General features: G+C 49.3%; 1 protein-coding gene and 1 long non-coding RNA gene across 4 annotated transcripts; one reads left to right on the top strand and one right to left on the bottom strand.

Annotated features, from left to right (window-relative positions):
- Positions 1–21: 21 nt before the first annotated feature.
- Positions 22–5,985, bottom strand: LGALS2 (galectin 2). Its single transcript, XM_057742614.1, has 4 exons — positions 5,945–5,985; positions 1,747–1,829; positions 453–612; positions 22–285 (listed from the first exon to the last, which is right to left on the bottom strand). The coding sequence occupies exons 1-4, from the start codon at positions 5,948–5,950 to the stop codon at positions 139–141; spliced, it is 396 nt and encodes a 131-aa protein (XP_057598597.1). The 5' UTR covers positions 5,951–5,985; the 3' UTR covers positions 22–138.
- Positions 280–12,390, top strand: LOC130857174 (uncharacterized). Of its 3 annotated transcripts, none has more exons than XR_009054774.1 (4): positions 280–1,691; positions 8,847–9,113; positions 10,686–11,394; positions 11,828–12,390. It is a non-coding gene; the product is annotated as an uncharacterized LOC130857174 (long non-coding RNA). The 3 variants fall into 3 exon arrangements; XR_009054775.1 differs by having other exon boundaries at positions 289–633; positions 1,461–1,691; positions 10,686–12,390; XR_009054773.1 differs by having other exon boundaries at positions 293–1,691; positions 10,686–12,390.
- The last annotated feature ends 699 nt before the right edge of the window (positions 12,391–13,089 follow it).

Genomic DNA, 13,089 nt, shown 5'->3' with positions numbered 1-13,089 from the left:
AGCCCTGGGGGATGAGGGCAGAGGGTTAGGAAGAGGAGATGGGAAGCCCAGACCCAGGGGCTGCTGATCCCACGGGACTGGAGGCAGCTCAGGTCAGGAATCCTCTCCAGGGTCTTGCATTCTGGCGAGGTGCTGCCCTCAGTCCAGCTTGAAGGAGGCGATGTTGAACCCGCCGTGCACACTCAGGTAGCTCAGGTGGCTGTGGCCCAGCCTGTTGGGAAAGGTCAACTCGTGCCCGTCTGGCAGCTTCACCCTGAATTCGTTGTTCTCGAAGGTCACGATGAGCTGCGGTGGGAGGGAGGGTGTCAGGGAGGCGGGAGGCACCCCTGGAAATGGGTCAGGGCAGTGCCTGGTGGCTCAAACAGCCCAGGCACATATCTAGGCCAGGGTGCCCTACCACCTGGGCTCCCCCCTTGATATCGTCCTCAGGCCCCTTCCGCCTTTGACTTCACCTTGACCTCTGTCCCTGGGCTGAAGCACAGGTGACCATCCCGCTGCTCCTGCCCCCAGCTGTTGTTATCCTTTGAATTGCAGACGATGATGGATTCACGGAAGCGTGGGTTGAAATGCAGGTTCAGTTTATCTGTCCCCTGGCCCAGATTAATCACAAAGCTGCAGGGGAAGGAGTAACAGGTGAGAATAAGAGGCCAGCCCCGGGTAAAACAGCTTGGGTCGCAGGGTCTTGGTTGACCACAAACTGGAAGAATCACCAAAGGTTGTGTTAATGAGGTCTGTGCCTTAAAACAAGGGAGGTGACAACTTGGTCATACTTGGCACAGGAGCATCACATTCCATTTAGAGCACAGACTACAGTTCTTGACAAGAGGGTAACCAATAGTGACATTTCAGGAAATGAAGGTGTCTATCCTGGGGGAAAGAATTCCTGTTCTTAACTATCTGAAGACCCATTCAGTTTGGTGAGCTCCCTGTCATTAAAGGTATGCAGTCAGGAGTTGTGTGATCTCTTGGAAAGATCACTACAGCGGCCTGAGTTAGACCTTCAGGGTCCCTGAGAGTGGGACATTCTGAGTCATGGGGTGCCTTCGTTGGGAGGTCTCAGAGCAGAGGTATCCCACATTTTTGCAACCTTTGAGGACCCAAGCAGGAGAAAGGGGTGACTTTTCTCTTGGCTCCTACATAATGCATCTGCCTGCCCCTCTCCAACCAAAAGTTGATCAAGAGCAGTCCCAGGATATGCTGACCTTGTCCTGCACACAGGAGAGCCTAAGGCAGAGCTGTAACACCTGAGGCAGAGAAATGCCTCCGATTCTGAGAGGATGCAAATGGGATCGCTTGGCGCCCCCTGGCGGCTGTCCCTGGTTTAATGTGTGTGAAAGGCCAGCCTCTGACCCTTCAGCTGGGTCAAGAAGGTGGTGTCCCAGGGGTTCGGGCCTTCAGCAGAGGCATCTGACTCGCTGAGGAAGGGCAGAGCTTCAGGGATTTCTCACTTGCCCCTTCAGTGTCTGTTGGGGCCAAGGAACGGAGCACGTGGCGTCCACTGTGAATTCTGGAGGTCCCCGAACCTGGCCTCCGATGTGAAAGCAGACCTGACAGAAGAGGAGCCAGCGGGAGTGTGGGAGCAGTGTGAGAGGAGCAAGAGTGCACAGAAGGCCCCCGGTCTGAGTTCACTCTCATTGTCCGACCATCTCACAAGGCTGCCCTGCCTGCCCCACCTTCCCAGCCTGTTCCAGGTCTGTAGGCAGGCCCCCTCCCCTTCCTGCCCCACCTGCCCCCCCCACTGCTCACCCATCAGCATGGTCTGCGATCTTGCCCTTGATCTTCAGAGTTGCCCCCGCCTTCATGTCCAAGTTCGTAATCTCAAATTTCCCCTGCGCCAACAGAGAAACATCCCACATGAATCAATCACACGTGGGCCCAGTGCTCTTCTGCTGGTGAAGCCCATTCACCAGCATCATCCCTTCCTGAACTGGCCCCAGGCCTCACTCTCCGTCTGCCCACATGCGGGCATGGAGCTGGGAAGGCTAAGAGCCAGAGCGTTTGGATCAAAGCTTCCCAGAGCCCCCTCTTGCCCATTTTGCTTCACCCTCATCCACTGCAGGCTGAAGAACAGCCAGATCTGGAGACATAGGGCCCAGCTGAGGGAACCTCAGTTTGCCCATCTGTGAAATGGGTAGAGTGACTCCTGCTGACCTCGTTGGTCCCAAATGTGTTCAAGTGATGACACAGGGTATCCTCTGCAAAATCCCCCAAACAAGGGTATGCTTAGTTCCTGCACAAATTTAGAGTCATTTTACTGACAGAAAATGACTGTATCACAGGCAGCTCTAGGTCCATCCCAACCAAGAATCTGTAAAATTCCATAAGTCACACGTCTGAACATGTCTATCAAAGTCCCTCTCCAAACCTCACTTTCCTCATCTATAAAATGGGCTAGAGGACTTCCCTGGTGGCACAGTGGCTAAGAATCCACCTGCCAATGCAGGGGACACGGGTTCAATCCCTGGTCCAGGAAGATCCCACATGCTGCAGAGCAACTAAGCCCGCGCACCACAGCTACTGAAGCCCACGTGCCTAGAGCCCGTGCTCTGCAACAAGAGAAGCCACCGCGATGAGAAGCCCATGCACCACAACGGAGAGTAGCCCCTCGCTGCAACTAGAGAAAGCCCAAGCACAGTAATGAAGACCCAACACAGTCAAAAAATAAATTAATTTTTAAAAAGCATTCCTTAAAAAATAAATAAGTAATAAAATAACATGGGCTAATTTGATTTATTCATTCAAAACTAGTTGCCGAGCACCTGCTGTGTGACAGATGCTGTCAGACGCCCTGAGGTTAACAGCACCCCCTTTAAGCTGGTTGGGAGGATGAGAGCTCATGTTTGTGACACCCCACGAATAGGGCTTGGCACAGACTAAAAGCAAATCAAGGGACTGTGGTCATTATGCTTATTTCTTTTTTTTTTTTTTTTTTTTTATATATATTTTTTTTTTTTTTTTTTTGGCACACGGGCTTAGTTGCTCCGCAGCATGTGGGATCTTCCTGGAGCTGGGATCGAACCCATGACCTCTGCATTGGCAGGCGGATTCTTAACCACTGCGCCACCTAGGAAGCCCTATGCTTATTTCTTGATACTACAGTATCCATCTGCTTCCTCTTTTTCCATAGGACCTCGGCAGCACCTGAATTTCTGGATAGGGTTTTTTGGCTGCGTTGGGTCTTCATTGCTGCATGCAGGCTTTCTCTAGTTGCGGCAAGTGGGGGCTCCTCTTCGCTGCAGTTTGAGGACTTTTCACTGTGGTGGCTTCTCTTATTGCAGAGCTCGGGGTCTAGGCGTGCAGGCTTCAGTAGTTGTGGCGCACGGGCTTAGTTGCTCTGCGGCATGCGGGGTCTTCTTGGACCAGGGATCGAACCCATGACCCCTGCATTGGCAGGCAGATTCTCAGCGAAGTCCCTTGAAGTTCCTCAAAGTCCCTCGAAGCTGGATTTTCAAAGCTCATTACCCAAGCTTGGGAAAATGTCAGTTTTCACATCCACCGTTGGAGGGTGTGAGGTTGGGCCAGACAGGATGCTGCAGCCACCAAATATTTAAAGCACTTTATGGGAGAACACGTTTACATTGTGGGATTTCTGTTCACGGAATTTTTTTCCTGGAGGGAGCACACCTGGGAAGCCCTGAACCAACTCGTGGGACCAGGGTGCTTTGCTGAGAGTCAAGGGCAGTGTCCATGGTGTGGGGATCAATACTCCCCTGCTGGCAGCTGCCTCCTTTCCACGAAGAGAGAAAACAGTCTCCCAGTTCATACACGGGGGTAGGGTTGCTGGGTTCTCCTGCAGGCGGTGCATTTTAAAAGGAAGGCCTGAAAGAGACCATGCCAAGCCCAGGAGAGTGGAGCATTACGGCACGTCAGACCCTACGATGCCTCAGAGCAGGGTTTCCCAGCCTCAGTGCCCTGGACGTTTGGGCTGGATGATTCTTTGTTGTGGGGCTGTCCTGTGTGTTGTAGGAGGTAGAGCAGCATCCCTGGTCTCTATCCACCAAGTCCCAGTGGCACCCTCCCCCCAAGTTGTGACAACCAAAAATGTCTCCAGATGTCCCCTGGGTGGGGAGATATCTCCCTGTCTTCGAGAAAGTGGGGCTTGGAGACAGGAGGCGGAACCCCTCAGATGGGTGCTGAATATAACAGCTGCATCACCAGCCAGAGTGGATTAAAATTCTCCTTCAGCCTCTCATAGATAGACAAAGAACACGCTGCTTGGAGAGGTTATCCAGCCCCTCCCAAAGAGGAATGTGGCGCCCTGACCCCAAGCAGACCCTCACCATCGTGTGCCCTGTGGTACGCACAGTCCCCACCAGATGTCAAGAGGAGTCTCCTGTCTCCTCCCAGTTGTGTGCGCCACCCCCCAGGACCCTGGGATGGTCCGGCTGGGACCGGGGTGGGGAGAAGCACCCCTGCTGTCCCCGCCGTACCTGCTGGCTCAAACAGAAGAACCTGAGCCCCCAAGGCAGCTGCAGGGCAGGGGCATAAGAAAGGCCGGGTTCGGGGTGCATTTGGACAAACAGGGATGCCCATGGGAGGGGCAGGCCAGTATCCTGACCCCCCTCAACAAAGTCTGAAGCCCAGAGACACAGGGAGGCAGAGCTGGGGTGGGGGTGGGGTGCGTGTTAGCAGTAGGGGTCTAGTGTCGGTTCTGCCCCTAACTGGCCGAGTGACTAGGGGCCAGCTGTGCCCCTTTCCGGACCTCAGTTCCCCCATCTGTAACATAAGAGATTTGGACTAGGTGGTCTCTGAAGAAGGAGGAAAGAAAGGGGAGGGGTGAGACGACCAGGGGAAGGAGAAAGTGGGGAAAGTCTCTGTGCACAGGGGTCCTCCCTGGGAGGCAGAGGGTGGGAAGAGCTGGAGCCTGCGGTCACATCCACGCCTTGCATCCCACCTGTGCTGACTTGAATAATGTCTCCCAGAAAACCATGTCCACGCGGAGCCTGTGAATAAGACCTATTTGAAAATAGGGCCAAGTTGAGATGAGGTGGTAGTGGTTGAAGGTGGGCCCAAAATCTAATATGACTGGTGTCCTTATGAGAAGAGGGAAATTTAGACCCAGAAACAGACACACAGAGAAGGCCATGTGAAGACAGAGGCAGAGGTTGGAAGGATACAGCTACAAGCCGAGGAATGCCACAGATTGCCGGCAACCAATAAAAGTCGGAAAAGACAAGAAAGAATCCTCCCCTAGAGCTTTCAAAGAGACCATGGCCCTGCTGACACCTGGATTTCAGACCTCAAGCCTCCAAAACTGGGAGAGAATAAATTTGTTATGGCAGCCGCAGGAAACCAATACACCATCCTCAGAAGATGTCATCGGTGACCCAATTCCCTAAATATGGGAAACCGAGGCTCAGAGAGGGGCAATGACTTGTCCAAGGCCACACCGCGGGCTACGGCAGAGCAAGGTTTGGAATCAGAGAATCAGGGAGGGACCTCAAAGAACACCCGCTCCACCCCCTGCAATTTACAGACTGTGATCTTGGGCAAGTTAATCTTCGAGTCTCAGTTTCTCCATCTTTATAAAGCTCAATAGATGTTAGCAGTTATTATTGCTGCGATTAATATTACTGATGAGAGGGAATTCCCTGGCAGTCCAGAGGTTAGGGCTCTAGCGCTTCCACTGCAGGCGGACATGGGTTTGATTCCTGGTCAGGGAAATAAGATCCTGAAAGCCACAAGGAATAGGGGGAAAAAATTACTGATGAGAAAACTGAGGCTAGAGCGGGGAAGAGACAGATTGAGAATGGTGGTGGTGGGAGCAGAAAACCTTGATCCTAAAGGGCTATGGAGATGATCTGTCCAACTTCCTCACTATACAGATGAGGAAACCGAGGCTAGAGGGCAGTGATGCTTTTCCCCCAGCATCCACCCCACCCCCACTCAGGCAAAGAGGTGGAGGGATGGAGGAGGTGGGGAGCAGGGGAGCCGGCATCCTCACCGACATGGTGGCAGCTCCTGACAGCAGCTCCCAGTAGCTTCTGGAGGTCTGGGCTCAGGGTCTCACCTCACAGTCCAGCTTATATCCTAGAACATTACACATTAACTCCTCCCAAGGCCATAAATGAGGACTTTGGTCCTTTTGCCAGGATATTTCTCCACCCACATCTCCTGGTACCCAGAACAAACAGGCAGAAGTCTCCTCACCACAGCCCAGCCCAGCCCATCCAGCCCAGAGCATCCTCCTGGCCTCTCTCCAGCCCAGCCTCCCACCTCCTCCCAGATCTCTAGGGGATGTGAACCCAGAAGCAGCGCTGAACTGGGCACCAGGAGCTGGCAGGCTACCCAAACCATGTGAGCTTGGCAGGCCACCCAACAAACCTGAGCCCCACTTTCTCGTCCTTAAACAGAGAGACTTACTTTGTAAAAATCTCTATGCTTTTATGCTGTCCAGATTCATTTTGAGAGTCTTTTGTTTTCTCTCCTCACCCCATGATTTTTCTGATTGTACACGTACGTTTTAAAAGCAATACATGGTTGGGACTTCCCTGGTGGCACAGTGGATAAGACTCCATGCTCCCAATGCAGGGGACCCGGGTTTGATCCCTGGTCAGAGAACTAGATCCCACATGCATGCCGCCACTGAGTTCACATGCCACAACTAAGGAGCATGCAAGCTGTAACTGAGGCCCACTTGCCACAACTAAGACTCGGCACAACCAAATTAAAAATAAAAAAGCAAAAGCAATACATGATGAATTCAAAGAAAACATGTAGAAGTATCTACAACAAAGTAAGTAGAGAAGGGAGTGGGCAGGCTGGAGAGGGTGGTGGTGGGTAATGGGATTTCAGTGCTTTACTCTTTACTTCTACAACTTATGTAATTGACATGCTTACCATACTCAATTAGAGACATTAAATAAAAAGGAAAACGATCACTCATAATCCCACTACCAGGATGGAACCTGCTTACTTTATTTTTTTTTTAATTAATTTTATTTTTTTTTCTTGGCTGCACTGGGTTTTTGTTGCTGCGTGGGGGCTTTCTCTAGTTGCGGGAAGTGGGGGCTACTCTTTGTTGCAGTCTACTGGCTTCTCATTGCAGTGGCTTCTCTTGTTGAGGAACATGGGTTCTAGAGCACACAGGCTTTGAAAGAGTTGCAGCTTGTGGGCTCAGTGGTGGTGGCTCGGGCTTCCTAGGTGGCGCAGTGGTTAAGAATCCGCCTGCCAATGCAGGGGACACAGGTTCGATCCCTGCTCCAGGAAGATCCCACATGCCACGGAGCAACTAAGCCCGTGTGCCAAAAAAAAATAAAAAAAATAAAAAAATAAAGTGTACAGTTCAGTGATGGTGGCTCACAGGCTCTAGCACACAGGCTCAGTAGTTGTGGTGCACGGGCTTCGTTGCTCCACAGCATGTGGGATCTTCCTGGACTAGGGCTTGAACCCCTGTCCCCTGCACTGGCAGGTGGATTCTTAAGCACTGTGCCACCAGGTAAGTCCCAGAACCTGCTTACTTTATGGGCACATTTCCTTCCATGAGGTTTTCAATGGATTTATATCAAAGACACCCTTCTGTCTATTCAATTGTTGATACTGCTTCATTCAGTAAACATTAAAGCCTGCAAATCTATATTTCAGAACTATATCTTAATGACAGTGAAATAGTCTACCTTTCAAAGACTAAATTTATTCAACCAACTTCCTTCTGCTGAACACTTACATTAATTCTAAGCGTTTGCTATTAAAAATGCCATTGCATTCAATTATTGGCACGTAAAGTCTGGCAGCACCAATGACAACTTATTTAGGGTGGATTCCCAGAAGTAGAATTTTTCTATAGCCTTGGTTTGGCGAGCTGGGGGGTTTTCCATTGGAGCTGGCGGTAGCCACTCTGGGAAGGGTACTGGGGGTGGCCAGCCCTGCTGAAGGCCTTTCCGTGCCAGGAGCTGACAGGTGGCTCACGTCCAGTGCTCACAGAGGACACTGCTTTCGGTGCCCCGCCCACCCAGAGAGGAGAGAGATTTCCTCATTTTGCCCACAAGGAAATTGATCTCTTCTTGATCTTTCTCCCAGGGCCACTGTAAAGCCCAAGCCAGATAAGCAGTTTTAAAGTGCTTTATAAACGGAAACTCTCTAGTCAACAGAAACTACACCTTGTAGAGGTGACATTTTTCTGATGATTGTAGGAATTCTAGCCCACTGTAGGTTTTGGAAAGTGCACAAACTAAAAAGAACTTAAAAGTTCACTTGTTTCAGAAGAATATGACCACATTTATGAATTGCACACTTTTCTGTGTGTATGTTTTACATCAGTGGAAGATTTTTAAAATACTAATAAAGGAAAGAAAAAAATCACAGACACTTGCATTTCCAAGCTTGTTCTCTTAACAAAGCCTGTCTTCTGAAGGGTATTTTACACTTTACAAAGCACTTTCTTCAGGCCTCATCACAATAAATTCAATAAATTCTGAAGGTGCTTTTTGTTATTACCCCATTTTTCAGATGAGGAACAAGGGTTCCCAGGTCTCATACAACTAACGAGTAGCAGAGCTTGCCTTGTCTACCAACCCATCGCTCAGGTGATTGCCAAGGCAAGTTACACTGCTCTCACTTAGCAAAAACAATATTTGACCTCCAGGAGGAGTATAATCTTAAACCCTTTGTGTGGTGGCAGCCTCTTAAATGGCCCCCAATGATCCCTACTCCTGGTATTCTCACCTGTGTGTAATTGGCTCCCCTTGAGCGTGGCTAGACCCAGTGTCTCAATTCTAATAGCATACTAAAATTCTAGAACAGAACACTAGAAGATTAGGTTACAAAAAGACTGATTACAAAAAGAAAGATAACAAAAAGACTGTGCTCTCTCACTCTCTCTCATTCTCTCCCTCTCTCTGCCCTAGCTCTGGGGGAAGAAAGCAAGTAAGCCAGGTTAGTTATCAGTAGTCCTATGGAGAAGCCCACATGCCAAGGAACTGATGTCTCTAGTCAACCAGTGATGAGGACCTGAGCCCCACCAATACCTATGTGAATGAACTTGGCAGTGGATCTTCTCCCATCTGAGCCTTGGGATGGTTGGTGTCGCCCACACTTTGACTGCAGCCTTGTGAGAGACCCTGAGCCAGAAGACACCCAGCTAAGTCCTGTCTGGATTCCTGCCCCCAGGAGTGGTAAGAAATGTGTTTCTTATTTTAAGTTCCTAAGTTTCAGTTAATTTGTTACACAATGATAGATAAATAATACACTTCGCCAAGCAATTGTTATCAGAAGTTTGGTGGGAGAAATAATATTCACAAAAGCCTCCTGACTAAAGAATCTGCAGTTTGTGCATGCGCCTAGACATTCTACTACCTTGGTCTTTTTAAAGAACCAGCTCTTGGTTTTGTTTCCTTCATTATTTTCTGCTTTTATGCTAATCAACTTTTCCTTTTTTTTTTTTTTTTTTTTTACTTTTTCTTTTATTGCTCTTTTTCTAACTTCTTGAGTTGAATGTTTGGTTCATTGACTTTTCATCTTTTGTTCTTACTAATCAATGTATTTAAGGCTAAGAACTTTCCTCTACCTACTATTTTGGCTACGTCTTATAGGTTTTCAGATATTCTGCTCGATATTCCAAATGTTACCCTTGAATCAAGCCAGATGATCAGAAAGTTGTTCTCAGCACTTAGTACGTGCTTAATAAATATTTATTGACTAACTAGATAGCAAAAATCATCACCATCATCATCATTGGGGAAGAGTTAGAAAGTAAAACATCAATACTACAGGATTGGCTAAGTTAATGATGCTACGAAAACATAAATGAACTATCATGCAGCCATCAAAAATCACATTTTGGGGAGACCCTCAATGGCCATGGTTCCTTGCTCATGGTACAGTGTTAAGTGAATAAAGTGGCTATGGAAGCAAGTTCCCAGGACTTCGTGATGGGCCCTTAGAGCTCTGCCTTCACTGAATAGTACAGCAGGCCACCAGGCTGCACTGAGGGGCAATGGTGAGGGACAGCCACAGCAAAGCTGCTGGTGTGTCCACCTCTGAGGTGCCAAGGAGGACATGGCCTAGCTGGCCACATAGGGTCTCCCTCCTGGAACACGAGCACAAAAGTCTTGATTCAAGTACACGGGATTGAGGGCCTCCATAGAAGAAAAGAAGCCAAGTCTAGTAGAGACAAGCTTGAGCACAGGAAACGACTAGAAAATAATTAATCACACCCCAATGGGAGGCTTCAGAAAGTCCCAGCTTCCTGGGGCTGGGGAAGCTTCTCGAGTATCATTTAGAGGCCAGAACAGCACTAGAATCTTGGTTCTAAGCTCACTGAGTTCAGTCTCCTCCTCTGTAAAATGATAAGCATTGTGAGGATTAAGGGGGATAAAGCCTGGTGCTTCGTTAATAGTTAACAGAAAACATTTGTTGTTTTTATCAGGAGCCCAGTGCCCCACCTGTGTCGGCTGGGAGGGAGGCCGCTCACCTCCACCTGCCGGCCAAGTCTAAGCCCCAGGCCTGCAGGAACATTCTCTTTGCAAACTCCCAGGGCCCCATCGTGACTTTTGTGAGCCTGAGGTACTTCTGCCTTCATGGGCTTCTTCCTCCGTTAGAAAAAATATATATTATATACACACAGACATAAACACATATATTTAACTATATTTTATGACTGCATTGAATACATATATCAATGTTATATATGAAAGCATTTTTTGTCTACCTAAAAGTTCATTTTTTCTTCTGATTTTTTTTTTCAGCCGCCCCACTGTGGGATTTTAGCTCCTCGACCAGGGATGGAACCTGTACCCCTTGCAGTGGAAGCACGGAGCCCTAACCACGGGACGGCCAGGGAATTTCTCTTCTGATTTTATAAGAGATTAAAACCTTTTGGTGGGCCCCTAAAGGGTCTGGGCCTGAGCCACTGTGTCTGCTGGGCCTAATGGAGACTTAGGCCCATGGCTTCTGGTAACTGTCACCCACTGGCCTCCTGCTGTTGGGGGACTTTGGTCCTGAGGTGTGTGGGATCCCTGCTTATCTCTTCTCCTGTCCTTTTCCACCCAAAGAACAAACAAATCAGCACATCAGTGGTATCTGTCTGCACTTCCCTCCCTGCTCATTCCATCCCCAACATCCCCAGGAAGGAGGGGGGCTTGTGGAAAGCACTGAGCTTTTGGCATCAAATGGGCAAATAACACATCCTGCTTCTTGTCACCTACAAGCTGAGGAGCCACGTCAAGTCACTTCAATCCTCAGTTTCTTCATCTGTGAAATGGAGCTGATAGTATCTTTTTCACAGGATGATTGTGAGATTTTTTTTTTCATGTTTCTTCCCTCTTTTTTTTTTTTTTTTTTTTGTTTTGCTGCTCAGTATATGGGATCTTAGTTCCCCAACCAGGGATCGAACTTGTGCCCCCTGCAGTGGAAGCGAGGAGTCCTAACCACTGGACTGCCAGGGAATTCCCAATTGTGAGAATTTTTAAAGATTTTTTTTAATTAATTAATTTATTTTATTTTTATTGGCTGCACTGGGTCTTCACCACTGTGCAGGGCTTTCTCTAGCTGCGGCGAGTAGGGGCTACTCTTTGTTGTGGTGCACGGGCTTCTCATTGCGGTGGCTTCTCTTGTTGTGGAGCACAGGCTCTAGGTGCTCAGGCTTCAGTAGTTGTGGCACACAGGCTTAGTTGCTCTGCAGCATGTGGGATCTTCCTAGAACAGGGATCAAACCTGTGTCCCCTGCATTGGCGGGTGGATTGTTTACCACTGAGCCACCAGAGAAGTCCCTAATTTAATTTTTTTAATTAAAAAAAGTTAACCTATGTAGCACGTGGGGTGCATAATAGATGCTAAAAATTAAATTAAAAAAATTAAATAATAAAAATCCTCCCTTCCTTGCTTTGAGGGCGAATTCCTAAATGGGCAGAGGTTTCACCTAAGACGATGAAGCCAAGTACCCAGGACAGTGAAGAGAGCAGAAGCGCAGAGCAAATTTGCAACGAGCAGCATCCAACAGCCTGCACTCTGGCTGGTGAGCACATCTCTTCCCCTGCTCCTGAGAAGACAGTGTCCATCCTCCCAGAGCCCAGGGGGCCTGGGACGGGAGCATGGTGGGTAAGGAGAAAGATGCTGTTGACAACCAGATGTACCATCTCAAGGGGCCAAATTGATCACATCAGCAAGTTAGGGGCCCCGTTCCTCCTGGACGATCTGGGGCTCACGATCTGTGCTTTCCAGTCCCGACGCGGAGCAAAACCCCTCTTAGTCCCACAATCTTTCTTCAGTTGTGTTAGCCTCAGGCACAGGGAGGTCTGCCTATAGCTGTGTGACCTTGGGCAAGTCACATAACCCCTCTGGGCTTCAGCTGGTCCCTCTGCAGAATGGGAACTGTAACTGTCACACCTCACAGGGTAGATGTGAGCCTTAAGAGACAATGAATGTGAGGTGCGAAGCACAGTGCCAACCCATGTTCCGTGCTGAATAAATAAATGTTCACTGTTATTCAATATTAATATCCAACCTGCTTGGATGTTCAGCCCTGCTTCTCCACCTCTGACCAACCAACTGTCTGTCCTTCAAGGAGCTCTGACCTCCTCTGGTCCAGGGATCTTCCTTGTTTAACCTGATCACCAGGTTCTGTGGCCTTGTCCTGAACCCCAGCTGCTGGCTACACCTGGCTGCACTCCCAGTGGGCATCCTTCCAGGACTGCCTAGGTCCACTGGAGCTCTTGGATCATCCTTGCCTCACCTGGAATTAGGGAGGGCCCTTGAGGGAGGAAGGGATGGGTCACGGCCATTTAGTTGTCGCCCCTTCTCCGCTCCTGCCCCCACAACCCTTTCACCGCCCATTGGAGTCTTTGTAAAATGGAAATGACAACACCCCACTCTCCTGCTCAAAACCCTCCAGTGGCTTCTTCTCGTACTTAGAACAAATCCAAACTCCCCCCTTGGCTGACAGGGTCCCCCTGATCTTGTCCTGTCCACCTTGCAGCCTCTTCTCATCCCACCTGCCCCCTGGCCAGGCTGACCCTTGGATGTGCCAAGCTCATTCCAGCCTCAAGCCTTTGTCCTTGCTGTTCCCTCCACCTAGAACTCTTCCTCAGCTCTTGGCTGGACCCTATCATGTTGGTTGTAACTCAGCGGTGGATGGATGGATGGATGGATGGA

Source organism: Hippopotamus amphibius, chromosome 7 (assembly GCF_030028045.1).
Source record: "Hippopotamus amphibius kiboko isolate mHipAmp2 chromosome 7, mHipAmp2.hap2, whole genome shotgun sequence".
In the NCBI taxonomy this organism is placed as follows: domain Eukaryota; kingdom Metazoa; phylum Chordata; class Mammalia; order Artiodactyla; family Hippopotamidae; genus Hippopotamus; species Hippopotamus amphibius.
Note: the sequence above shows the minus strand (reverse complement) of the source record. Positions and strands in the feature narration are given on the sequence as shown.

Coding starts and splice junctions, on each gene's coding strand:
- LGALS2 (XM_057742614.1), bottom strand. Junction 613..1,746: donor ATCGCAGACCATGCTGATGG/GTGAGCAGTGGG, acceptor CTTCCCCTGCAG/CTTTGTGATTAATCTGGGCC. Junction 286..452: donor GCCCAGGGACAGAGGTCAAG/GTGAAGTCAAAG, acceptor CTCCCACCGCAG/CTCATCGTGACCTTCGAGAA.